At 43.5% G+C, this 27,025-nt stretch overlaps 1 protein-coding gene across 1 annotated transcript in view; it reads right to left on the bottom strand.

Moving 5' to 3' along the window:
- Nucleotides 1–27,025, bottom strand: part of CTTNBP2 (cortactin binding protein 2) — a 330,426-nt gene that overhangs the window by 117,707 nt on the left and 185,694 nt on the right. The window contains 4 exon segments of the mRNA XM_033959698.1: nt 1,183–1,458; nt 5,118–5,235; nt 20,261–20,515; nt 23,053–23,203. Coding sequence (XP_033815589.1) covers nt 1,183–1,458; nt 5,118–5,235; nt 20,261–20,515; nt 23,053–23,203 — 800 coding nt within the window.

Below are 27,025 nucleotides of genomic sequence, written 5' to 3'. Positions count from 1 at the left end.
TCTTTTGGTCTTGGCAGGAAGTTTGCCACCTTTCAGAAAACAAAAGGTAAAATTATATTTTTAAGAATCTTGTGAAGAACCCAGACAATATTCAGCCATCAGGGGTCAGGTGATTAATTTAGACTGGGATATCTGGGCACTGGCGTTGAATATCCTGGTTTTCAGTTGTAGCTGGAAATTATTTAGGGACAGCCAAAATTTGGTGTGGTATGCATCGGTAGGACGGCTCCTTATATGGTCTTATGTATTCAATTTGTTATGGATACACTGGCACTGAATATTGTCATGGCCTACTTAACTCCTGGTTCCCCCCTGACTACCACAACAAAAACAGCAGGGATTAGAAGGTAGTTTATGACTTCTACATAATTCATATGCTATTTGTGTTACATCAGTGAAGAAGAACAGAGTGCCAGGAAGTTTATTTATGGTCCTGGGGCCATGTAAAAAAATGACAAACAACCAAAAACGACTGCAAAAATAAAGAAATAAAGGGAGCAGATCAGAACGATGCCTTCATACTCGCCTTCAGAAGGAAGAACTGAAGAGGGCAGCAGAGACCGGGAAGAAGGAGGAGTTGAAAATCTGTAATTGACATCTTCTGCAGAATGCTCGCGAATAAGAATGGACAACCCTACAATTCAGCATACCATTCCTATTGCACTGGAATAGGGCACAGGGCAGATCCACATATAACTCCTAATTATTGCCAATAATTGATCATTATTGCCTAATTAATTTGTGTGCCCACATTTGAGTGACCTCTACAGGATTTGGGGGGGTCTGTGTCAATGCTCAGTGCCTCTGACTATGTGTATGAAAAAAAAAATGCACAGACCTAATCTCAGGGCAGGATTAAAGCATAGACAAACTAGGCAGGCGCCTACAGCCCAAATGTTTATGAGGGACTTTCTCAAATGTGCTAATCAAGGGTCCCAAGGCAGATCTTCCTCTATTAAGTCAACTGCTGGTAAAAAAGAAAAGTGAATGTGGGATTTTAAAAATGTACTCTATTTATAGGATGCGGGGGTGAGGGGCAATGAGCCTGCCCTCACTAACTCAAAAACTATCACTAGGCTACAGAAATGTTATGTCGTGCCCAGCACCCTACAATACATTTTAGATAAGGCATACAGTTTCCAGGGATAGTTCTTGTTTTCCTGAGAATGACAGTGCAGATACCTAATTTGATGGATAATACAGAGCTTGCACTGAGGCCAAGGCTGGATTCTGCAGTGTTATTAAATGTCAGGACGTCGTGCCTTCCCCATCCATCAGAGACCACAACTTGGAAATGGTCCGTAAGCGCTTGACTCACAGTTTTTGAAAAATCATCCCAGGTCATTTGTTTGCGGATATTCAAAGCACAGATTGTGTCTGAGCTTTCAAAATTATTGGTGTCACAGCAGATCTGTACCGTTTCCCCAATGGAAATCCTCAGTAGAACTTGAATAGCATCTATTTTAAAGAAGAAGAAGAAAAAAAAAAAAAAAGCATTAATTGAAAGTAATGGTCAGAGGCCTTAAATAAGCATACTGTGCTATTATGCATTACAGCTGATCCTGTATCATGCACAGCATGTGCAAGGCAGTTCTGTAACTGGATGCCTATATTTAGGTATCTAGAGCACCCTTGTAAGTAGGTGCGCTGTAAGGGTGGAATTCAGAAGATGGTGCCCAAATTAGGCACCGGAGTAATCCGTACTAAACTAGTATTCTGCAAATGGCACTCTGGACAGAGCATCCTTTGCAGAATACCAGCATAGCATGAATTTTGAACCTAAATTGTGTGTTAGATTTAAACTTGCTAAAAAACGGTATAATGCTGGCAGCCAACTTAAGTGCAAAAATGATATTATTCGATATATTGTGCCTAAATCCTAGGAACGCTCATGATTCGTCCATGCTCCTACCTTAGCCATTCCTGCTTTGCAGTTGCATGCAAGTGAAGTGGCTCAGTTTACAGAATAGAGGGTGCAAGTCAGTTACACATGCAACTGTTAATTACGCATGTACTGGTGGGGGAGGGGTGGAAGGAGTGAGTGCTTAACTTTAAGCAACATTTAAAAAATTTTGAGATAAGGGGGTAAATATAGGGGGTGATGAAATGTAGAGAATGACACAGGGAAAAATTCTGTCCCCGTCACCGCCCCGTCCCCGGACCACCATCCTCTGCACCACCCCGTCCCCGCTGTCCCTTTCACCGCCCCGTCCCCGTCTCTGCCATCCCCTTCATCGCCCCGTCACCGCCCCGCTGTCTCTTTCACCGCCCCGGCCCCGTCCCCGTCTTCAGCGTCTTCTCCTCTCCATCCTCCCACCCCCAGCACCTTTCACACGGTCCAGCAGCTCCCTCCCACTGGCCAGCCGTGCATTTCCCTCCCTCCTTCCTTTTCCCTTACCTTTTCTTCTTGAAACTGGCAAGTTCTATAAGGCTACGAGCTATATTACAGCCGGAGCCTTGAAGTTGCGTCGGGTTGCCTGCTTGAAAAGTCTCCTCCGATGCAACCGGAAACAGGAAGTTGCGTCAGAGGAGACTTTTTCCAGCAGGTAACGCGACGCGACTTCAAGGCTCCGGCTGTAATACAGCTCGTAGCCTTATAGAAATCGCCAGTTTCAAGAAGAAAAGGTAAGGGAAAAGGAGGGAGGGAGATGCCTGGCCGGCCGGCGGGAGACAATAGGCTGCCAGATCGAATGCTCGTTCACCGCGCATTCACTCATTCTTCACCGCCCCGTGCTACCATTCACCGCTCCATGGGGCAGTGAATGGCCTTGTCCCCGAACTCGAGGTGACTATTTTTTTGGGTCACCTGCAGCTAAATGTGGCTAGCCGCGGGTAACCACCACCGTGTCACTCTCTAATGAAATGTTCTCAGCCCAACCAAAGAGGGAATGACGCAAAGCCATGAAACTTACAAGTTATTCCCCATATTTACCCCTAAGTTCCACATATTCACTTGGCTCATGATGTCTGAAGTTTCAGTAACCCTTCCAAAAAATATACTCTGATGTCTGGTCACTGACATACTGTCCAACTGTTGCAATCACCTGCAAATCACTCAAAAATTGTTGCACTTTCAAACTCTTTTTAAAGTTTAGAAATAGAAAATAGTTAGATGGAACAAGATCTGGTGAGCAGGGGAACTCCTTTCCGCAGTTTCCCCTCTCATTATTTCTTTCAATGCTTCTTTTAATCGGCACAGCATTATCTGTTTGGCCCCTTGGAGACAGTCAGTCATTACAACACCTTTCGTGTCCCAAAACACTGTGGCAATGAGCTTTCCTGCTGACTTGAATTTCCTTGGCCTTGGAGAACCTGAGTGCCACCATTGCCTGGACTATTGTTTTGTCTCAGGATCATAGCGGTATAACCATGTTTCATCAAAATTGGCACCAGCTTGCTGAAAATGCTGCAAAATCAACTTGGAAGTGTCTACTTGATGTTGTTTCTCATCAACATTCAAACATTTGGGCATCCACTTGGCTGATAGCTTCTGCATACCCAGCTGCTTATGGATATCTGGAGTGTATGGGCAATTGTTCTAGCCGATATTTGCTGATCTGCCCAAATCAGGTCAGGGACATGGTCAACAATTTCAGGAATTGACACTGCTTGAGGGCCTCCCAGACCTTGCTGCATCTTTGGTCTCGAAATTCTCCATGCTAAAATTTGCACACCACTTCGTCTCTGTGAAATATGATGGGCTTTTGTCAATCAATGTTTGCATTGTACTGTACATTTATGGATTTCCTTTGGAGTTTTCTGCTGCAGGAATAGGAACTTCATGATGGCTCAGAGTTGCACTCTTGAAAATTCCACACTTTTCGATGACATGGTTCTGAAACAATGCTAAAACATAGCATTAAGATTCTGCAAATTAGCTACAGTGGCAAAATAATAATCAGAATTTAGGAAGCTGGTTGGGCTGAGAACTTTTCAGTACCCCCTCATAGAATTACTCTTATGGAGGGTAATTGTATTACAGTGAATACTGACACCTAACTCCCCTGCCTACAGATGGTGGATTTCAAAGAAATGTATATTGGTACTAGATCCTCAGTATATGTCGTGTTAGGATAAAAACTTGTATTGAAAATCTTGCACTGTAACTATAGCAAATTGTAACCTGTAAACTGTATATTATGTATATTGGCATTAGATCCCTAGTATGTGTTGAGTTAGGATAAAAACCTATGCTCCTGCCCTATGCAGAGCCACTATCTCAATGGCTGCTGTGAGTTCTCATGGTCTCACAAAGTTGCTGCAAGAACTCGCAGCAGCCATTCAGATAGCGGCTCTGCATGGGGCAGGAGTGTAGGAAGATCGCTCCTGTTCTGGTTCACAGCTGGACCATAAGGAATTTTAACGGTACGCTTTTCACTAATCAGGGAGACGGGAGGGAGGTGAGAGATATTAGAGTCGACCGAGGTGGGAGGGATCCCTCCTGTCCTAGCCCACCACTGACCCATCAGGGATTTGAAAAGGTACGTTTTTTATTAATCAGGATATACAGGAGAGATGTGAAAGTTGGCAGAGCTGGCCAAAAGAGGATGTGGGAAGGATCCCTCCTGTCCCAGCCCACCACCGGACCACCATGGTTTACAGCAGGCCTGGTGAAGACTTGTAAGGCATGACGAGAGAGTGGGGACAGAGTGAAGAGCCTGGCAGGGGAGGGAGGGAGGGGGGCTGGGTGAGGAGCCTGGCAAAGCAGGGTACTTGAATATAACACCCCCCAGTTTATATTAGAGTCATCCTTTTTCCTATTTTTGGGGGGGAGGGAAAAGTTACAGTACCTCGGTTTATATTCGGGTCGTTTTATATTCAAGTATATACGATAATAGAGAAAGAAAAGATTTAATGCAATCCAATACTTCTAATATATTGCTAAACACAAAAGAAAGTTATTTTTTTCCTCTGGAAAAATTTTATGTTGTAGAACACTTTTAGCAATTACGGGACTTTGGGTTATTTGAAAAAAAAAAAAAGTAACCTTTCAAAGTGTCTGAAAACAAATTTTAAAAGCCAATTAACAGGCTATTAGGTCCTTCATAGTCTGAACTCTTGTCATAAAGATCAAAAACTGAAACAGACCTACAGGATATTCTAAAGATGCCACTCACTTAAGTTCTCTAGGAGATGTTTGCAGTCATCAGTGGCGACATCATGCACTGTTCGGTTGCATTTATCTTTCTGCTCATTGTCCAAACCACTATGGCTACAGAGGATATCTAGACAGTCCTGCAAATACAAGAATCAGTTTTATGTGTAAAATAATAACATGAATGTCAAGCCCCTGAGAGGCCAGTGATGACTGAAAAATTGGATGACATTGTTTCAATCTAAGGTTCAAATAAATATTAATATATAGAAACATCATGGGTAATCTTATATCTGGTCATTTAGCTAAAGGGAACAAAAGCATGCTTATTTTAAGCATATTTTATTTTATTTTTTTTAAAGTAGGCTCCTACTTTTCTTTGTATAAAAGAAAAACCCCAACTAGCCTACGCAGCCAAAACATGCTTTAATTCAGGGGTGCCCACACTTTTTGGGCTTGCGAGCTACTTTTATGTTGAATCAATTTTTATTATTATCAAATAACACAGAACAGACCAATAGGTCAGAACCACAGTAACAATGGAAAACAGCAGAAACAAAATAGGAGATCCAACAATCCCACCCACACCACCCCCCCCCCCAAACCCCCTAGTCTGAAACGAGAAAAAGTGAGTGCAGTAGGCTTGGACTCAGATAGCCCACTGCCCAAGACAATAAGGAACACCAACACAGAAAGAAAGAAGGAAGAGAGCAAAGAAGAAGAAGAAAGAAAGAGAAAGAAGCATACCTGGCGCCCCTCAAGGATGGAACACAAGCCCAGGTCTCCGAAAAGGTCACAAGGAATTTAGAATGTCACTTCTAGCCCGTGGTGAGAGTGAAAAAAGGTAAGAATCCCAGATCCGAAGAAAGAGTCGCCTCCGTCGTAAGCTATAAGACGCATCTTTACACTCCAGCAGCAGCAGAGCATGCAAACGGTTCCTCCATTCCCAAAAGGATGGAGAAAGTTCCCCAATCCAGACAGATAGAATTACTTTCTTCCCCAAGACCCCCACCCGTCTCATAAACTGCCGCTGACCCGAATCAGACAAGCGGAAGGCCTCATACTTATCCAGCAAGAGACCAGCGGCAGAAAAAGGTAATGTAGTACCAAAGACGCTCTCCACATATGTTACAACCTGCCGCCAAAAACGTTTGATTTTCACACAAGACCAGAAGGCATGGATAAACGAATGGGGTTGCTGGAGGCACTTAGGGCATAAAGGAGAGTCCGTGTAACCCGAATAATATAACTGACTTTTCGTAAAATAGCCCCGATGAAGAACCCTAAACTGACACTCCCGTAGATCTGCATTAACGGAAACTCCCGGGAGTCTTGCAATCAAGGAAGGGAGATCCAAAGCGTCTCGTGCTATCCCCAGATCCTGGCACCAACGGGCGTGTAGGACAGCTCGATCAGCCGGACCCAATAATCGATGGAGATCCTTATACAGACCCGAAACTGTAAACCCATCCTCCAAATAGGGATCCAGCAGCGCCGCAAATTTGTTCTCAATAGGAAAAACCAAAGCGGCTCGGGGGAGGGATCGAACATAATGTTGAAGTTGCCGAAACGCAAGGAAGTCTCCCACAGAGAAAACACCCGACCGGACCAAAGCATCCCAGGACATTAAAGAACCATCTGCCTGAAGAACATGGGTAAGTAACGTGAAGTCCCGGGATGCCAATTTACGAAAACTAGCAGTCTCCATGCCCGGGCTGAATTGCAGATTCCCCTGAATAGGTAAGTATCTAGTAGTCGAGGGAGTACCCTTCCAGGAGTCCAACACATAAGACCATATGACACGCAGCGAGTGCAACAACAAACTCCCCCGAAGAGCCCCCGGCAAGGCAGAACGGGGCGCGTGCACCAAAGACAAAATATGCCAAGGTGCAAAAAATTCTTTCTCATAACATTTTGGAGTAAAATCCCGACGATCCGAAAGCCACTCCCCCAAAAAACGCATCAAACAGGCAGCATTATATAACCGAAAATGTGGTAGCCCCAGTCCCCCTCCTCCCCACGCGCCGAGCAGATAACGCAGCGCCACCCTTGGTCGCCGTCCCCCCCAACAAAATCTAGAAAGCATAGAATGTAACTTGGTAACATCCCGTTTCAAGAGCCATAAAGGGAGCAACTGCAAAGTATAAAGCCATTTTGGAAAAAGAACCATATTAAACAAATTGATCCTACCCGACAAGGACAGAGGAAGAGGAGACCAACGAGCAAAACACTCAGCCGAAGAACTGAATAAAGAATCAATGTTAACACGATATAACTCGGAAGTACGAGGCGTCAGCAGAATCCCTAAATAACGAAACGAAGAAGAAGCCCATTGAAGGGGAAAGGATCCAGGCCAAGAATCCCGCAAGACCGAGGATGTGGCCAACGCCAGAGATTTATCAAGGTTAAGCTTAAAACCCGAATAGTCTCCATATTCTTGAAAAGTGGCCATCAGATTGGACAGAGACACCACAGGTTCCGAGATATGGACCAGGAGATCGTCCGCAAATGCCGAGATCTTAAATTCGGAAGAACCAATTCGAATACCCGGAATAGCTCCATTAAGCTGAATATCACGGATCAAAGGGTCTAACGACAGAGCAAAAAGCAATGGTGAAAGGGGACAGCCCTGACGCGTGCCACGACATATGGGGAAGGAAGGAGAACAAAGACCATTGGCCCACACAAAAGCTGTAGGAGAGTGATAAAGCACCCGAATCGCATCCTGGAAAAAGCCCGTAATGCCATACCGAGTTAAAACCTCGAATAAAAAATTCCAAGAGACCCGGTCGAAGGCCTTCTCAGCATCGAAGCTGACCAATAGAGAAGAAAGTTGGGTTCTCTCCACGAATTCCAAAGACGCCAATATAGATCTAATGTTTTTCACACTCGTACGCCCCTGCACAAAGCCCACCTGAGGGGAAGCGATCAACTCAGGAAGAACACAAGCCAATCGATTAGCCAAAACCTTGGCGAACAACTTGGCCTCCACATTCAGCAGCGAGATGGGGCGATAAGAAGAAGAGAGGGCTGCATCCTTATGGGGTTTCAATAGCACAACTATTTGAGCCGAAGTGAGAGACTCCGGAAGGGCACCCCGTTGAATAGCTGCTGTGAAGGTATCAGCTAAGACTGGAGCCACCGTAGGAAGTAAGAGTTTATAAAATTCCATCCGGAAACCATCCGGTCCGGGGGCCTTTAACAAGGACCCCTTCTGTATGACGCCTGCCACCTCCTCTGCCGTTACAGGGGCATTAAGTTTAGCTACCGCCCTATCAGACAGGCATGGAAGGGAGAGGCCATCCAAATATGCCGTGCCGTCCATTAAATCAGATTGCTGTGAATAAAGCTTCCTATAATAGTCAAAAAACACTGCATTAATCTCGGCGTCCGTCCGGACCAAACCCCCCCCCTGCCGCTCGAAGTTGCAAGATATGTGTACGTCCCGCCGAACGACGGAGCACCTTTGCCAGAAGCGCCCCTCGTTGATTCCCATGGCGAAAGAATTGATATCTATAATAAGCAAGTGACTTGACTGTTCTAGCATGCAACAATTCCTGAAGCTTACACTGGGAAGCTAAGAGCTGGGAACGCAAAGAGGAAGCGTGAGATAGACTATAAAGCCGACGGAGGTTACCAATCCTACGTTCCAACTGCAAAAGCTCCCTATCCCGAGCACGACGTTGATGGCTGGAATAGGCCATAATCTCACCACGGAGGACCGCTTTCGCAGCCTCCCAGAAAAGCGTAGAATCAGCCCGATGGTCCATATTATGTAGTTGATAGTCAGACCATTTCTGAAGCAAGAATTCCTGAAATCTCGAGTCCTGATACAAACGGAGCGGAAATCGCCAACGGAAAGAACCCGGTGGGGAGACATCCAAGTGCAAGAGTAACAATAGCATGGCATGATCGGAAACGTCAAAGGAACCAATCGAGGCCGATTCAATCTGAGAAAACAAAGCGCTAGAGGTCAGCCAGTAATCAATCCGGGATAAGGACGCATGGGCTCTAGATAAATGAGTGTAGTCACGCTCACCCGGGTGAAGCGTCCGCCAAACATCAATAACGTCCAAGGAGGAACAAAGTAAAGAAATACCTTTAGTAGGCTGCATCCGATCCTGGGGAGCAGGAAGTGATTTATCCAGCAAGGGATCATGAACACAATTAAAATCTCCCCCCACGAGCAATGGCACATCCGACTGTTGGCCCAGTAGGCGAATAAGTGAGGAGAAAAATCGAGAGTCATAAGTGTTAGGAGCATACACATTACAAAGAATCAGGGGCCTATGATTAAATAGTACCTTGGCTATGATGTACCTACCACCAGGATCCGTCCATTGCTGTTGAATAACAAAGGGTAGCCCCTTCCGAATCAAAATCAAAACCCCGGCCTTACGATTGCTCGCAGGTGCCCCCAAATGCTGACCCACCCACCAGGTCTGTAGTTTAGCATGCTCCGCTGCTGACAGATGCGTCTCCTGCAGAAAGACCAGATCAGCTCTCTGACGGTTCAGGGTTCTCAAGATCTTATGTCGTTTAATAGGCGAAGTGACACCATTTATATTCCAAGAAATACATCTAAGAGGCTTCATAAGAAAATGGATATAGACAAAAATCAGGCAAAAATCCAGAAAGAAAACCGAGAGCAAGGCCGTCCCAGCCCGCGACCAGCTCCCAGAACCTCAATCTAGACCCGAGCATCCACCAAAGGATAAAAGCCAGCCACAGGGCACCAGGAATACGGAAGGAGAAAAAGAAAAGAAGAAGAAAGAGAAAGAGGAAAGAATAGAAAGAGAACAGAAGAAACCCCCAGCATATCCACCCCCCCACCCCTCCCCCCGCCGCCCCTTCCCCATCCCTCATGTGACCCACTAGTGGTCCTAGGGTCCTGTGGAACAGCTCCCAACTCCCCCTCCCAATAAACCACACCAAGAAGAACCACCCCCCAGCCCCTCACAACAATCCCACCGCCACACATCCAAAATGAAAGCCCCCTGAGTCCTACCCAACCCATACAGAAACCGATCCAAGAACACGTGTGATGTCCAATAACAGGTTGGGCAGCAAAATAAACCACTACAGGGCAGAACAATAGAATGCTCGTAAACAGTATATAGTGGCCTAGCGAGCCTCCATATGTGCCACCCAAACCACCCACCCCGCATGCAAACCTTCCCACCCGTATCCTCTTCATACACACCACTCCCCCAACCGGTCAACAACTGCAAGAAGGACGTACCCCTCCCCCTCCAATACAGAACTTAGCATCCCCTTCAACACCAACAAGCTCTCCCCCCCCACCCTCCATACAGTCCCCGAAAGAAGAAAAAGAAATGTCCCACAAAAGTCCAGAACAGTCCATCGCCCCAGGCTCCAGAACAAGGCTGTCAGGCCAGCAAAAAGCAGGCACTGCAACGATCAGGCCCCCGCCTGAGCAGGCCAGCAGGTGCGAAGGCCTCCAGGAGATAACAAGCTGAGGCAGTCCCCAGAGCTCTGTGCATCAAACTATTGCAACCTACAACAAAGAACGAACTCCAAAGCAGTCAAGGAGCCGGGTCTGGTGCCTGCATGGAATGTAGGAATCGTAGAGCTTCAGCCGCCACAGTAAAGAAGCGGGTCTGACCAGCATGTCTGATCCGCAAGCGGGCAGGATACAGCAGAGCAAAAGGAACTTTCATCTGGTACAGCTGGGAGCAAATGGGGGTGAATTCCTTCCGTCTGGCTTGCAAAGCAGGAGAATAATCTTGGAAACACAGCACCCTGGAGTTGTCATACATCAGGGGTCCCGAAGTACGAATAGCTCGCAGAATTTCTTGTTTATGGGCTGAGTTCAATAACTTGAGTATGACCGTGCGAGCTCTCGAGCCAGGCTCACCCAGCGGGCCCAAGCGATGCGCGCGTTCAATTCTCAGGGGACCATGCGCTGTGGATAGTGCTAAAGAACGCTGCAGCCAGGTTTCCAGAAAGGAATGGAGCTCACCATCCTTCACAGATTCAGACAGGCCAATCAATCTCAGGTTCCCCCTGCGAGACCGGTTCTCAAGGTCCTCAAGTTTAGCTTCCATGGCGACAAGCTGAGCCCGCATTTGCTGGTGATCCCCTTCACAGTGCTGCACTTGATCTTCCAGAGTGGTGAGACGCTGCTGGTAGGAGGAAAACTCTCCCTGCAACGTTTCCAGCCGAGTGTCCACAGAGTCCAATTTATCCACGATAGGCTGTAGTTTTGAGGTCAGGGATCCCTCCAGCAGCAGCTTCACCTCTGCCACAATCTCGGACACCCACGCGGTCGGCGCCGGGAGCGGCGGTGGAGACTCGCGGTCGGCCATCTTGGCTTCACCCACGCGGCCGCGGTCTCTCTCCCGGCGGGGCAGCCTGCTGGTCATAAAGCCCCGAACTCCTCCAAACACCTCACAAACGCGGCAGCGATGTAATCGCCGAAATGCAGGGGCGAAATCGCGGCGCTCCGGGGTCGAAAAACAGCTGATGGTGGGAACGGGATCGGGAGCTTACCCCACCGACGTCTGCTCAGCAGCTCGACATCACGTGACCCCCGCGAGCTACTTTTAAAATGACCAAGTCAAAATGATCTACCAACAATAAAATTTTAAAAAAAACACAACGCACACTGTACGCATAGAAAATGTTAATTATAATTCCTATTCCAGGGTTTTTCAAAGAGGTCAAAGCATATGACCTCAGTAACAACCATACAAAAACAGACAAATATACCCCCTCCCTTTTTACTAAACCACGATAGCAGTTTTTAGAGTGCAGGGAGCTGCGCTGAATGCCCAGCGCTGCTCTCGATGCTCATAGGCTCCCTGCGCTAAAAAACTCTATTGCGGTTTAGTAAAAGGGGACTTTAGTGTAAAATATAGACAGCAGATATAAATTCAGACACATTTTGATCACTAAATTTAAAATAAAATCATTTTTCCTACCTTGTCTGGTGATTTCATGAGTCTCTGGTTGCACTTTCTTCTTCTGACTGTGCATCCAATCTTTCTTCCCTTCTTTTAGCCTGTATGCTTCCTCTCCTCCAGACCTCATTCCCTCCCCCAACTTTTCCTTCCTCTCTCCCTGCCCTTTCTTTCTCTCTGCCTCCCTTTCTTTTTTTCTGTTTCTCTTCTTTCCTTCTGTCTCCCTGCCTGCCCTTTTTCTTTCTTTCTCCCTGCCCTCCCCCAAGCCACTGCCACTGCCATCGGGGACCAGGACCCACACCGCCACCAATAACAGGCCCGAAAGCTGACGCTGCCCCAAGCTCTCCCTGCTTCGGCCGACCAGCATTCCTCTCCCCGACGTCAATTCTGCTGTCAGGGAGAGGAAGGCTGATCAGCCCAAGATCGCGATCGACCTACTGGTGGAAATGCTGCCGGGTCCTGCCTTCGCGGAAACAGAAAGTAGGCAGGACCCGGCAGCAAGAAGAGCAAATGTTTCACTAACCTGCCTCCCGCCTTAGCCCATAGCGAATGCTTGCTTCAGGGTTCTCAACATGTGCGTGCCGGCTTCCCTTCTCTCCCCCCCCAGACATAACTTCCGGTTTCGGAGGGAAGAGAAGGGAAGCCGGCACGCACACGTTAGAGCCACGGAGCCTAAGTTCGCTACGGGCTGAAATCTCCAAGCCTGTTTTTTTTTAATGTTCAGCAGCGGCGGCAGCAACAGATGACAGCTGGGCGGTCCGCCCAGCTAAAAGGCCCTAGAGATCAGGACGGCAACACGAGTCTATCACGGAGCACGGGTTGGGCTCCGCGATCGACTCGCGTTGCCTTCCTGAGCTACTGGTCGATCACGATCGACGTGTTGGGCACCCCTGCTTTAATTTAACTTGTTGTGATCACATACACTGGCCCTAGAGCTGGAGTAAATGACTGTGCTTATATTTTTCAAATATGTAAGTTATGGCACTAACTTGCGAGTTCCAGTTGCACTCCACTCAGACTCCATTCCCACAATGCCATCAGCTTAAATGTGTACTGTTATGATGAACACTAATTTATAAGAGGCCATTTACATGCATAAATCACACATACAAAAAATCCCTTTTAGGTACCTACTTTCATGCATAAAAATGAATGCCTCCTTATAAATTTCCCCATTGGGCCCTCATGGCTTTGAATTCTAAAACATGTTATAGATTTCTTACATAAATACACTGATTCACAGATCATCATATATTATAAAAATGAGAGTTGGAAAGGGAGGGTTTTTAAAAAATTCTTCTTTATAAGATTATATGAGCATACAGTAATAAAAATTGCAAGACAATTTTTCTTGTAACAGAAAAAGATGAAATATTCAAAGGAAATATAGGAGGCTTCCTTTATGAAGCCGCATGGCAAATACTCCAATGCCAATTAATTCCCTATAGACACTGGAGCGATTACCGCATCAGCAGCTGCAAGAGCGGCTTTGTAAAGGGGGGAGGGGATACTAAGGAAATATTTCACTTTCTCTAATACATCTTACAGTTCACAATAAAGACTGGGGGGCAAATAAAAAACCAAGAAAATGTTTTTTACAGAAAATAGAAAGGACTATGTGATGCAGTGGTTAAATCTACAGCCTCAGCACCCTGAGTTTGTGGGTTCAAACCTATGCTGCTCCTTGTGACACTGGGCAAGTCACTTAATCTCCCCATTACCCCAAGTACATTAGATAGATTGTGAGCCCACTGGAATAGACAGGGAAAAATGCTTGAGTACCTGAATAAATTCATGTAAACTGTTCTGAGCTCCCCTTGGAGAACAGTATAGAAAATTGAATAAATAAATAGAAAGAAAAGTTTCAGCCTCTGGTAACCAGAACTGGTATTGTGATGTCATGATGCTTCATTCCACCAATAAGAGCCAACCTCATCAGTGATGTCATAATGGCTTCATTGTCCTATTCTTGGCTCACTTCTGCTACAGTTTGATTTCTAGAGTGGCACAGTGGTAAAAGCTAGTCTCAGCACCCTGAGGTTGTGGGTTCAAATCCACGCTGCTCTTTGTGACCCTGGGCAAGTCACTTATGGTAATCCCCCCTTTGCCCCAGGTACATTAGATAGATTTTGAGCCCACCAGGACAAACAGGGGAAAATGCTTGACTCCCTGAATAAATTCATGTAAACCGTTCTGAGCTCCCTTGGGAGAACGGTATAGAAAATTGAATAAATAAATAAATAAATATGTCTCATCAATTATTAATTATGGAATGGAAGTGGACAATCCTAAAGAAGTGAGAAAACAGTAAGGCAATTGATCCCTATATAATCCAACACGGAACAGATGACCATAAGCAGACCATGTGGAAATAAATCAATACTCGACGCATTTCGCCAAAAAGCCTCACTCAGGGGCTTAAAACTAGCTGTAATGAGAGAATAGATTCCACAAGCAATAGAAGTGGGCTGATGTGTAAAAAAACAGCCTCAACCAACTCTTTGTCCATTTTTTGCCATTGCTTAAAAAAGGACTGCATAAGTAATGTGTAAAAGCTTAATACTACAGAAGGTACAGAAGTGGTTTTGTATAAAGTTAAACCCCAGTCATATGATATCCTGTTGTGATACACTTTGCATCAGCTCATGATGTGAACTTAAAAAAGTTTCAATAAAAATTCTAGTTCAGTGAAAGACTCTGACATCAGCTGAGTTATTTGTGCAGAGAACTATAAATGCCCGATCAACTTATTCAACCTCCTGATGCAGACCAGTCCTAGCCCTCAACCAATAAACAGGATTATCCCTTCATTCCTCTTTCTTGGAACTCCTCTAACCCCAATTCTGCCAGATCCACCCAAAAACTGAAACTTTCCTTTCCCTCTCTAAAAGGCGTTTCACTTGTAGGAAAACTAGGTTCTTCCCTCCCTTTCAGAATCACTCAGCTCTGGAACAACCTTACCTCCGCTCTTAGGAATCTGAGCTCCCTCCAACTCTTCCGCAAACATCTAAAAACCTGGTTATTCTCAAAAATGTAACTCTTCCTCCCTCTCTGGTTATTCTAGTCCTCTAAATTTTCTCTTCATTTTGCCTCTTCCCTCCACTGGAGTTCCTTTCTACCCTAACTCTTGTTAACCGTGTCGAGCTTTACGAATGTAGAGATGATGCGGTATTCAAACCTAAGGTTTAGATTAGATTAGATTATGTACTTGGTCCCTATTCCATTGGGCTTACCTTAGGCCACAACCTAGCTAACTATAGAAATAGGGGTTACACATATAGCAAACCTATTTGAAGGCATTATTCCAGAAGAGAAATGATAAAGGGGATGGGACTTGATATACTGCTTTTTCTGTGTGATTATAATCAAACCAGTTTACATATTTCAGACAGGTACTTATTTTGTACTTGGGGCAATGAAGTGTTAAGTGACTTGCCCAGAGTCACAAGAAGCTACAGTAGGAACTGAACTCACAACCTCAGGGTGCTGAAGCAGCTGCACTAACCACTAGGCCACTCCTTCACTCTAAGGTGATAGATGCATAGGAGCTTCCTAGATATTCTCATGAGCCCAGAGAAATATGGAGAAATCTTTATTATATTTTATATTATACATATTATATATATAATATATTATATAATATTATATATATTATATTACAATATATATTATATTATATAATATATATTATAACATATTATATTACAATATATATTATATTATATAATATAATATAATATATAATATTATATAATATATATTATATTATTATATATATTATATAATATAATATATAATATATTATATTATATCATATCATATACCAGCTTGATCAAATGTCTGGCCAGTTGAATACTCTTAACATCAGTAGGGTTCTGAAAATTAATCTGGGGGAGGATGTTAGTTAAAGTTCTCTTGTTGTTGTTAGATGCCATCGACTCGTACTCGAGTCCTAGCAACTTGATGAATTGCAGATCTAAAAAGAAATCGATTTTGTGCCAGTCTAAAAAGGTCCTCCAGAGTCATCCCCATGGTTATTTTCACTCTCTAATGAAATGTTCTCAGCCCAACCAAAGAGGGAATGACGCAAAGCCATGAAACTTACAAGTTATTCCCCATATTTACCCCTAAGTTCCACATATTCACTTGGCTCATGATGTCTGAAGTTTCAGTAACCCTTCCAAAAAATATACTCTAATGTCTGGTCACAGACATACTGTCCAACTGTTGCAATCACCTGCAAATCACTCAAAAATTGTTGCACTTTCAAACTCTTTTTAAAGTTTAGAAATAGAAAATAGTTAGATGGAGCAAGATCTGGTGAGCAGGGGAACTCCTTTCCGCAGTTTCCCCTCTCATTATTTCTTTCAATGCTTCTTTTAATCGGCACAGCATTATCTGTTTGGCCCCTGTTTAGCCATCTAATTGCAGGTCGCCCTCTTCGCCTAGTTCCTCCAATCTTCCCAATGATCTCTCTCTTCTGATGGTGTGACCAAAATAAGACAGTCATAACTTCGTCATTTGGGCTCTGAGTGACATAGCCAGTTTGATCTCTTCCAGAATCGATTTGTTAGTTCATCTGGCAGTCCACGGGATGCCCAAAATCCTTCTCCAGCACCAAAGCTCAAATGAGTCAATCTTCTTTCTGTCTTGTTTCCGTCGTGTCCAGCTTTCGCATCCGTAACTGACTACTGAGAAAATGAGTGCGTGGACAAGTCTGATCTTCATTTGGAGTGTTACCTTCTTGCCTTTGAATACTTTGTCGAGAATCTTCTTCATTGAAGACTTTGTCGAGAACCTTCATTGAAGACTTTGTCGAGAGTCTTCATTGAAGCACCAAGTACTATTTTGCTCACTTAATTCTGAAAGAACATATACCCAAAGGGGGTACGAGATATATTCTTTCCAGCAACTTCTGGATGGGAAAACTTTCCACCAAAAAACTGTGCTAAGAACTCTAGACAGTGGCATTTCCTACCCAGTGCTTAAAACGTAGTGACAAGGTTCTACTGCATATTTTGAAGATATTTATCTTTGCACATATTTTTCTCTTCCTGAAGTTACAAGAAATTAGATTCTTTGGCACGAGACACTATTTGCAGTGCATTTGGAGATCCTATTTTTTTTTTGCCAAAATTTGAAATATGATTCTAAATGAAGAGTGACTTTAAGTGAATATTAGTAGTGCGGATCACACATCAACATTTAATTTTGTGCCCCTTCATTTTCAATTTCAATTTTAATATAGAAAGGAGGGAGTGCTTAAAGATTTTTGTAAGATCCCGTTATGGGGTTTTGAAATTATGAAATCTTTTGCCCTGCCTCCGGGCAGCCACCCCGCCTACTTGCTGACATCAGCAGGGCTTCTGCTGACCCGGGTTGGGGGCGGTTTGGCTCCCCGGTGGGGGGGGGGTATTTAAATAGCAGTTATTACACGCCGCGGCCATTTTAAAACTTATGGAGTGGTTGCGTCGTGGGAAACACATTTTAATCGAGGTAAATACTTTAGTTATTCAGAGGTGAATAGTTTTTAAGTGTTTGTAAGAATATTAGAGTTTAATACAGTTTCTAAATGTCTTTTAATATTCTAGGGATCACAGTCCTGATGAAACCCGTGTTGGGTGAAACATGTTGGTGATAGTATCCCTTAGAATGGACCATTATAGCTAAGCTAAGTATTAGCTCTTATTTACAATAAGTTTTACTTTGGCACTGTTGCACTTTATGAAAAACTAAGATATTCACAAATTTAAAAACAAAACCAAAATGACCCGGTGAGGATATAATGTATAAATCCAACCACTATGAAACATATTTGAGTGGCTGGTGGCATTTCTGAGGGTCAATTCGCATTCAATATAACGTTGGGAAAATTACCAGGGGGTCTTAGCAGTGACCAGCCCTTGTATTATGTGTTGATTTCTACTTTCCCTTATAGACTTTTTCAACTATATAGTTTGCACTAATTGATCAGAAAAGAGAGACATATGATGTAGCTGAGAGGCTTTAGGTTAAGATGAAATGACATTTTCAGAGTAGATGATGAGTATTTCTACGATGTCCTTTGGCAGACCATTGCACATAATACAGTTCATGAATTCAGACTGGAGCCAGACTCATTTTTCACACTAGCAGCTGAAGTCACTTGTTCTCTAACCTTGTGCCAATTAAAACAATAGGATACTTAAAACCATAATAATTGATTTTTGAGGAACTAGATAAAGCAGAAGCTCTTGAAATATCAGTCTTGATTATCCAGCAGTCATTTCTCTAGACATATTGTGGTAAAAAAAAAAAGTCACAATACCATTCCATTCGATGAAAAGAACTATGACCTTATGTTGTCCTTATGTACATGAGGTTAGGACTTGAACACATGAATCAATCAGGGTGAGAAGGTGAAATAACACAAAGACACTGGAGAGTATTATACTTTGTAAATTTCCATCATCATTAACTATATCAAATTTTATACATCTATACATATTATTAGGGCTGTCTATCAATTAAAATTTTTAATTGCACAATTAATTGCATAATCGAAATATAAAGAGTAGAAATAAATTCCCCCCCCCAAATCCTCATGGCACACTCTGACTTTGCTCTGCCACCCCTCAATCTCCCTGGCACACTCTGACCTTGCTTTGCCCCCCTCCTCCTGACACATTCTCACCTTATTCTGTCCCCTTCCCCCTCTCTCTCTCTCACCTTGCTCCCCTTCTAATCCTCAGCCCAGGCAGCAACTGTTCTTTTCACTCACTCTCTCTCTCTCTCCCACTCCGCCACTCAGATTGTGCAGCAAGAAGATAAGGAAGTGAACAGCTGCACATCAGACTGCTTCATCTTCTTTTGCCGGCCGACTTGATTCCTCATGAACCATGGGACTGCAGAGGTCCCTGTAGTTCACATGAGCAATTAGGTCTAGGTTGGCACAGGAGGAGGAAGTGGCCCTAAGTGCAGCCACTCACTTCCTCATCCTCTTCCTACATGATCTCAGCGGGAAAGAAGAAATGAGCCAGATCAGCTGCTGCCAGGGCCTGCTGAAGTCCCTTAAGAGCAACCAAGTTTGTCATGCATAGGTTTATCAGACGTCTGGATTTACCCAGACATGTCCTCTTTTTGGAGGACTGTCCGGGTGTCTTTCTAACCTGTAAGGAGTTTGTCCGGGTTTTCAGCTCAGGGCTGTTTGTGGGAGGGCATCCAAGCATGCGCGGATATGATGCAACATCACATGCATGCACGCATTGTGTCGCATCCACACATGCTCAGAGGCCCTCCCAGAAACAACCACAAGCTTAAGAGGAAGTCTGTGTGGGGGGCAGGGCTAGGGAACATGGAGGGGCTGGGGCAGAATGGTTACAGGGAGGAAGACTTAGGAGCAATGTTAGAAAATTCTTCTTCAAGGAGAAGGTGGTAGATGCCTGGAATGCCCTCCCAAGGGAAGTGGTGGAGAGGAAAACGATGATGGATTTCAAAAAAGCGTGGGATGAACATAGAGGATCTCTAATAGAATGATTTAATTTTGGACTTGCCCCCACTTGGTTTTGGTGCCTATTCCTGTGGGGTTTGCTTCCAGTTTGTCACATGCTTATAGCGGATTCCTGCCCCCAACTCTGGGTGCCGGACTTACGCCAGTTGAAAACTGGTATAAATCATGGTGCACACATTAGGCATGGATAGGATTACCATATTTTATGAAGGGCAAACCCAAAAACATTGCACTGTCCTGTTCTGTCCCCAGTCGAGCCCCGCCTCCAACTCACCCCATTCCTCCTCCAGCCTCCGCCCCCAAAAAGCCTTGTCTCTTTTTTCCCAACCTCCAGGCCGTGTCTGGAGGGCCTCAAGCATTCGCGGATGCCTGTGACGTTATCCGCGCATGCTTGTTGAAGGCCCTCCAGACGCAGCTGGAGCTCGGGGCTTTCCAAATCCCGGAAAAACTGTCAGGTTTTGGAAAGTCCATCCAGGAACCTGGACAGTCCTCTAAAAAGAGAACATGTCCGGATTTTCTTGGACATTCTATATTCTCTAACATTGTGCCCAACTTTTCAGAATGTTCCAGACCCATCCATGTCATGGTGGATATTAAAATAGATATAAATAGATTTACATGAGACAGCAACGAACTCTAATAAACAATTTTATAAGAGAGACAGAGCTTAACTGTTCACCTTAAAGTTGTCAGACATTCAGAGGTGTAGCTGATTAAGCTCTAGCTGATTCTCAAAGATTTATCTAGACTAACCTTAAAGCCCTTTGATGCTGCTATATGGGCAGCCGTCCAACCCTCTTTGTCAGCGTGGTTGATGAGATCTGCAGAAACAACAGGCTGAACTTTATGGCTATCATTGGTCTCTATGCCATCCAGATCCAAAAGGTCAAGATTGAGCTCTGCATCACATAGAAAATTTCCATCCTCTGCAGGTCCATAGTACATAAGAAGCTTAAGGCAGTCAACACTACCAGAATCCACAGCTGCATGAACCGGTGTCCAGTCGTCCTGAGATAAAAAGAAAAGATCCACACACACAAATCAATTTTTATGCATTTTCCCTCCAAACACTGAAAAATGACTAGAGGTGAATCTGCACTTCTCATTAGAATTCATGCAGGCTAATTTTGAGCTTTTGTCTCGCTTTCAAGAATGTGAAACCACACCTAAAATCTGCCCCTTAACCACATCTACTTTTTGGTAGGCACTTTGGAGTAGATGCCTATCTCAGCTATTTTTTTGAAATTGTTTTTTTTTTAATTACGTTTTAATGGTGCTTTTCAATTATCAGTGCCGATTAAGCCTTAAATCAACTAGGCCCATCAATCTAAGCGCCTAACTACAGGCACCGGTTATAGAATCTAGACCTTACTGTCTTTATAGACTAAGCTTAAAATAGGTGCTGGAGTCACATCTTTATTTGGTGCCCTGTCATAGAAGTAGCCCCTATAGAGGGTATTTCTTTAAATGGGCACCTCTGATGATATGTGGTGAGAGCCTATTTTATAACAGTATCTGGGCACTCAGATTCCAGTTCCTGATCTCTGTCAGCTCACATCTGTCTTTGAAGGCTTCAGAGCAGAAGGAGATTAACCCTTCAGTTCCAGCAGATCGTTGACTGTAAAATGCTATACTGCAATGTCTGCCACCTACTAGTAGATTTAAGGTGGAAAACAGTTCATAACACACAAAGATCACTGTTAATAAGTAAAGGACCCCTGTTTCCTTACTTCCTCTCTGAATCAGCAGTAGTTAGCAAGTAGGACCTCAATTATGTCTGGAATGAGCTCAAAATTGAGTGACACTATTGCCATGTAGCAGGAATTTTGAAATCCTCCAAAAGCAGGCACAGACACAGCAGATTAACTAACGGAAACAGTAGGTTTCAAGTCAATATTTTATTATGGTATATATAAAGCAAGTGCCCCCTGTTCTATCAGCCTACTATAATTTATACAGATTATTTGACATTTCTGTCACAGGTCTGACAGTGACTGAAATTCAATAGGACTTAAAGTAGAATTGATTCCTTCCAGGGTTTGAATATCTTTGCTCAGTAATAGCATAACAAAATAAAAGCAACTACTCTATATACAGCTTTCAGTTTTTCTTTTATGTCCTTACATTAAAAGGTTACACTGAAACCTGTCTCAGCAATATAATTTTCCATACATTACCTCTAAGTTTTACTGTTCAGCCCTCACACCATCTAAAGCTGGGAAATCAATGAACCGAGACGAATGAATTTTTGCATAGCTCTTTGTCAATAGCTAACTCAGTACTATAGAGACGCAGGGTATAATTAGATCCCTCATCTGCCTTTACTGTATTAATTTACTACTGCTACTGATCTCTGGGGATATATTTTTTAAACTATTGACGTTCTTAACAAATGGAGATGGAGCCAGAGTTTCTGGTTCCTCCCCTGTATGCTGGAAATTGGCACCCCTCTTCCCTTGCAACTTCTGCTGCTCTCGCCCTACTTTTGAGCAGTGCGGGAAGGAGCTCCACTGCAAGTCTTGCAGCCTCATGAGCCCTTGCATTGGATTTCCTGCTCCATGCGGCTTAAAGCTGAAGAGCCAGGCTGCACAGTGCAACAGAGGTAAGAGGGCGACGTTCACAGCACACTCAAACGTCGGCATCTTCCTTCAGCATTGATTGCACTTAGGATCAGATTCAGTCATCGGTGCTGAAAAATAGGCATTGGGAGTGGGAGTGTGTGGTGCAGGGGTTAGAGCTACAGCCTCAGCACCCTGAGGCTGGGGGCTCAATTCCCTCACTGCTCCTTGTGACCCTGGGCAAATCACTTAATCCCCTCATTGCCCCAGGTACACTAAATAGAATTTGAGCCCATCGGGACAGATAGGGAAATATAATAAAGTACCTGAATGTAAACCACTTAGGATATATGTGGTATATAAATATAAAATAAAAATCATTACAGCACTATTCCATCAAGGTCACTACCTTCATAAAATAGCCATAGCAAGGATTCCCACACCCTAATTTGGGGGGGCGAGGACTTATGCCATCTGAAACCTAGTATAAGTTCTAGTGTGCATGTTGGGTACAGATCCCTGGAATTCTGTAACATTGCAAACATCATTTCAGAATGTCCGTGACCCACTCATGCCCCTCCCCTTTTTGGGTAGAGCAGGCACCCTGGCTCATAGAATAGTGCGCAGACAAATGTGCATGCAGCCTCTAATTGGGGCCAATTAACATCAATAATTGTTAGCATCCGATGATTGATGTTAATATGCCTGTTAATCACTTAGGCTTGATTGCACGCAAATTAGGACATGGATATTCGGGTTCCCTTTTTGGAATCCAGGGTTTACTGTGTTACACCAGTCAGTTACCAAGTAAGACTTTCCATTTCCAGCATATTACCGCAAAAACTACTGTTTGTTACAGATGAAAGTTGCAGAAAACGATAAAATAAAGGTACTGGACATGGTACAATAATCGCAACAAAGAAAATGCGTGATGCCAATGGTCAGCCTTGAGTTCCCAACAGAACCTTTTTGGATTCTTTCACTTACTCTGGTCACTGTGCATCGATCTGCTCCAGCCTCCAGTAAGAGTTTGGTACATCCATTACTTCCATTTTTACAAGCCAAGTACAAAGGGGTCTGTCCTCCTTCAGCGGCATGGTTAAAATCAGCATCGTATGCAAGTAATAATTCTGTACATCTAGCATGGTGAGATCAAAAAAACAAGTCAGTTTATACAATGCCACAATGCCTAACTGAACACATGAACTCGATACGAGATTGCTACGAAGGCATCGCCACTGGCGGAATATCAAAGCTAAATAAACTTGGACACCAGAGTGCCTGTAAAAAATATTCAAGCCTTGTAAATTTTTCATAAAGTGCTGTATAATAATTACCATTCGCAAAGCATTTAAGTAGGAATTTGCTTCATGCTCATTGTAAGAACTATTGCAGTAAGTTTCAAGTTTCAAGTTTATTGGTTTTTTATAACCCGATCATAAAACAAATATCTGACCGGTTAACAATAAAATCTAGATAGAAAAGAGAGAAGTATTTAGATGTGTTGGGAGAGATTAGTGAGAAAGAAAAAATAGAGACATTTAGAACATATGGACAAACCTGACAGTGAGGGTAATTGGGAAGGTTGGGAGAAAGTTACACAATCTTAGAAGAAATGAGATAGAGGGAAGGGATAAAACATGGGGGGCGGGGGTGCCTGGTATGAGAGATATGCTGAGAAAATGATAATTAGATTGAAAAAGAAATAAACAAGTGGACCAAAAAAAAAAAAAAAAAAAAAAAAAAAAAGATTTAGATTCAAAAAGGAATTAAGAAGAAACCAGGAAGTCTTGTTTGCCTAAATGTTCACACCCCTTGGTTCCGTATTTGATTTTCATCAGTAGCAGCCATAAGATATTAAGGAAGTATCAGCACTGAATAGCGGGATGGTACAACTTTTTACCCATTTGCCTTGGCAGAATAGCACAAGTTCTTTCAGGTCTGTGGCAAACTGGAAATGATTTGCCTTCAGGATCACTTTGTACTTTGCACTTTCTTTCCCTGCAAGACATACCCACAAGTTAGAGAATGACATGGTGACAAAATTCATCACCGTTCCCATCCCCACGGATAACTGCGGGAAATAATCCCATTTCATTTTTTAGTGTCTATTTCAGCCTCAGTCCTTCTACACCAGCATTCTTCAAAGCAAAGCTTGCGGGTCAGTAGTTGTGGCCATTCATACTCTGATTATTCCCTCTCTCCTTAAAGAATGATATGAAGATGGTTTCCCGCGGTTATCCGCGGGGACGGGAACGGTGATGAATTTTGTCACCGTGTCATTCTCTATTAATGGTGTCATCACCATGCTTTTTTTTGATGGATGGTGTTAGCATAGTGATGTATGTGTTAGATTTATCTGCTTCGAGGATAGTCCACTTAAGACCACCTCATAAATACCCTCACTTATGACCATTAGTAGCTTAGACCCTCAGATATGCCACCATGATTCTCAAAAATTTTTTCATAGTATCTGGCTTTATGCATTCAGTCCTCACCGGGTCTCTCTTATAAATTGCTTATAATTAGATATATGAATAGCTGTGTCATTAGGATTTTAAAAACTTAGCTTAAGTGGTCGAATTCTCAGGGATTAATAAGCCAATATGTTTCACCCGGAGGATTTTCTCAAGGCTACTATCCCTAAAACACATAGTAGCCTTGAGGAAACCCTCCTTTGTATAGTAATTTTTATATTTTTCAAAAATTATCACAATGTAAGAAAAATTGTTACAATGGAAACAATTCTATAGATAAAAAGAAAAATTATGGAGAAAATATAATATCATAAATTTGACCTCAATATCAGCCACACACACGTTTATCTGCTTACTAGCTCATGCTCATTTGAAACTTGTTGTACATCAAAGACCCCATTTTGAGTCAACGATGAGAAAACAGAAAATTGATTTTCCTAGAGACTCACAGATTATAATTGAAAAGCTACACTTCTTAGTTCAATGCTCTATCCATTTACTCATATCTCCCATGAACATACAAACAAAAAATGCAGCCACTTCTATTTAAATGGTATTATTGAGTCGCAAAATGATCTGAATGCTTTTTTAAATACATTAATGATGCCTCTGGAGAGGATGGCACCTGGACTGCAAAAGGCTTTTGCGGCACAAACAGAAAGATGAACAATGCCATCATTGTTCAATTTCAGCTGAGTAAACAGAAGTCTGTCTTATATGTTCAGGGATATGAAATCATGACTCTCGGCAGCTTTCCTTCATCAAAATTCTCTGCTGCCCACAATGTCTACTATAATTAGGGTTGCACATTGATTAGAATTTTTAATCGCATAGTTAATCGTGATTACAATTTTTAATCGCATAAAGTGCAAAACGCAGACAGCAGATGTAAATTCTCAAAACTGACATATCTCAGTTACTAAACTGAAAATTAAAAAATAATGTTACTTACTTTTGTGGCCAGTGATTTTATTTTTTCTCATCTTGTTTCCTGTCTTAGATTCTGCTTCCCTCTGCCTGTGCTCTGAACTCGCTTCCAGAGCCTCATGTCCATTCACAATTTCTTTTTCTCTGCCCCTTTCTTCTTCACTTCCTGCTCTATATCCATCTTTCGCATTCAACTCTATTCCATTGTTCTGCTTCCTTCTCAAATATATCTAATTTCCAGCTTTTCTCTTTCCCTCCATCCATGGGAGGCCTCTCCTCCCTTCTCTTTCTCCTTCTGCATGTAGGAGAGATCTCTCCTCCCTTCTCTTCTGTTCCCCACCATACAGTACATGCACACTTCCCATCTCTCTTCCCTTTTCCTTCCCTCTGTTCGTGTCCAGCATATCCCTTCTTTCTCTCATTTTCCATTTCCAACATCTATCCCTCTATTTCCCTGACATTCAGCATCATTCATTGCTCCCTCCCCCCTCACCACTGTTCCCACTAAGCCGAGCAGGAGTCCTCAAACTGCATTGCTGCCAGTGGGGATTGGTACTTCAATACTATGTTTACAATTCCTTACAGAGCTTAGCTCTCCCTCACTATTGAAAATGTGATAGTGAAACGGTACCTCCTACTGGCAGGACTGTAGGCGAAGGACTCCTGCTCAGCTTAGAGGGAACAGTACCCCCTACCATCACCCCAAATCTTTCCTTTCATACACTACCACCATCCAGCATTGCCCTCTTCGTTCACGTGTGAATCACACGACGGCAATGAACAGTGAATCACGCCTCTGGGAAAGATGGTCGCCGGAAATGTAGGCCAGGTTTATCCAGGCCTACATTTCTGGCAACTATCCTTGTTGTAAATTGCACCTATGTAGGTGCTTTACAGCTCCTAACGCCACTTCTGATATTAGCCACGCCCATAGTAGCATTAAGCATTGTAAAGCACCTACGTAGGCATAATTCTGGTGCCTATTATTTAGGCAGACGAGAAAAACAGTGGGAACGGACAATGGACAATCCACAGGAGCCAACATGATAAAATTAGGCTTGTTTATTTCAGTCCGAGATATATGATAAAGTGGACTCAACAGTACTGTGTTTCGGCAAGCCAAACCTCCTGAATTAGGGGCCACCTTTTTAAGGTGGGTTTCTTTCTTTCCACCTTTGTCTCCCTTAAATTAATGCATTTGATTGAAATCTCATCATTCACATGTGGTGTTATATTCATTCAAGTCCTAAAATACAGTGACCCCTGATGCAGGTGATTTGGCTCACTGAAACACAGTACTGTGCTGGGTCCACTTTACTGTATATCTCAGACTGAAATAAACAATTATGTTTTATCCTGCTGTCTCCTGTGGATTGTCCATTGTCCGTTCTATCTGTCTTCCTTATCTGCTTTGCTTTTGTGGGTTCGTGTCCTGTTGGACTTCTGGTGGTGTTTGGCCTATTATTCAGGTGTCAGTAGACACTGTAGCTTTGCTTGGGGGGGGGGGGGAGTTTCCGGATTAAACGGCATTTGTCAATTAACTTAAGCACCTACAT

This window comes from Geotrypetes seraphini, chromosome 9 (genome assembly GCF_902459505.1).
Source record: "Geotrypetes seraphini chromosome 9, aGeoSer1.1, whole genome shotgun sequence".
NCBI lineage: Eukaryota > Metazoa > Chordata > Amphibia > Gymnophiona > Dermophiidae > Geotrypetes > Geotrypetes seraphini.
Note: the sequence above shows the minus strand (reverse complement) of the source record. Positions and strands in the feature narration are given on the sequence as shown.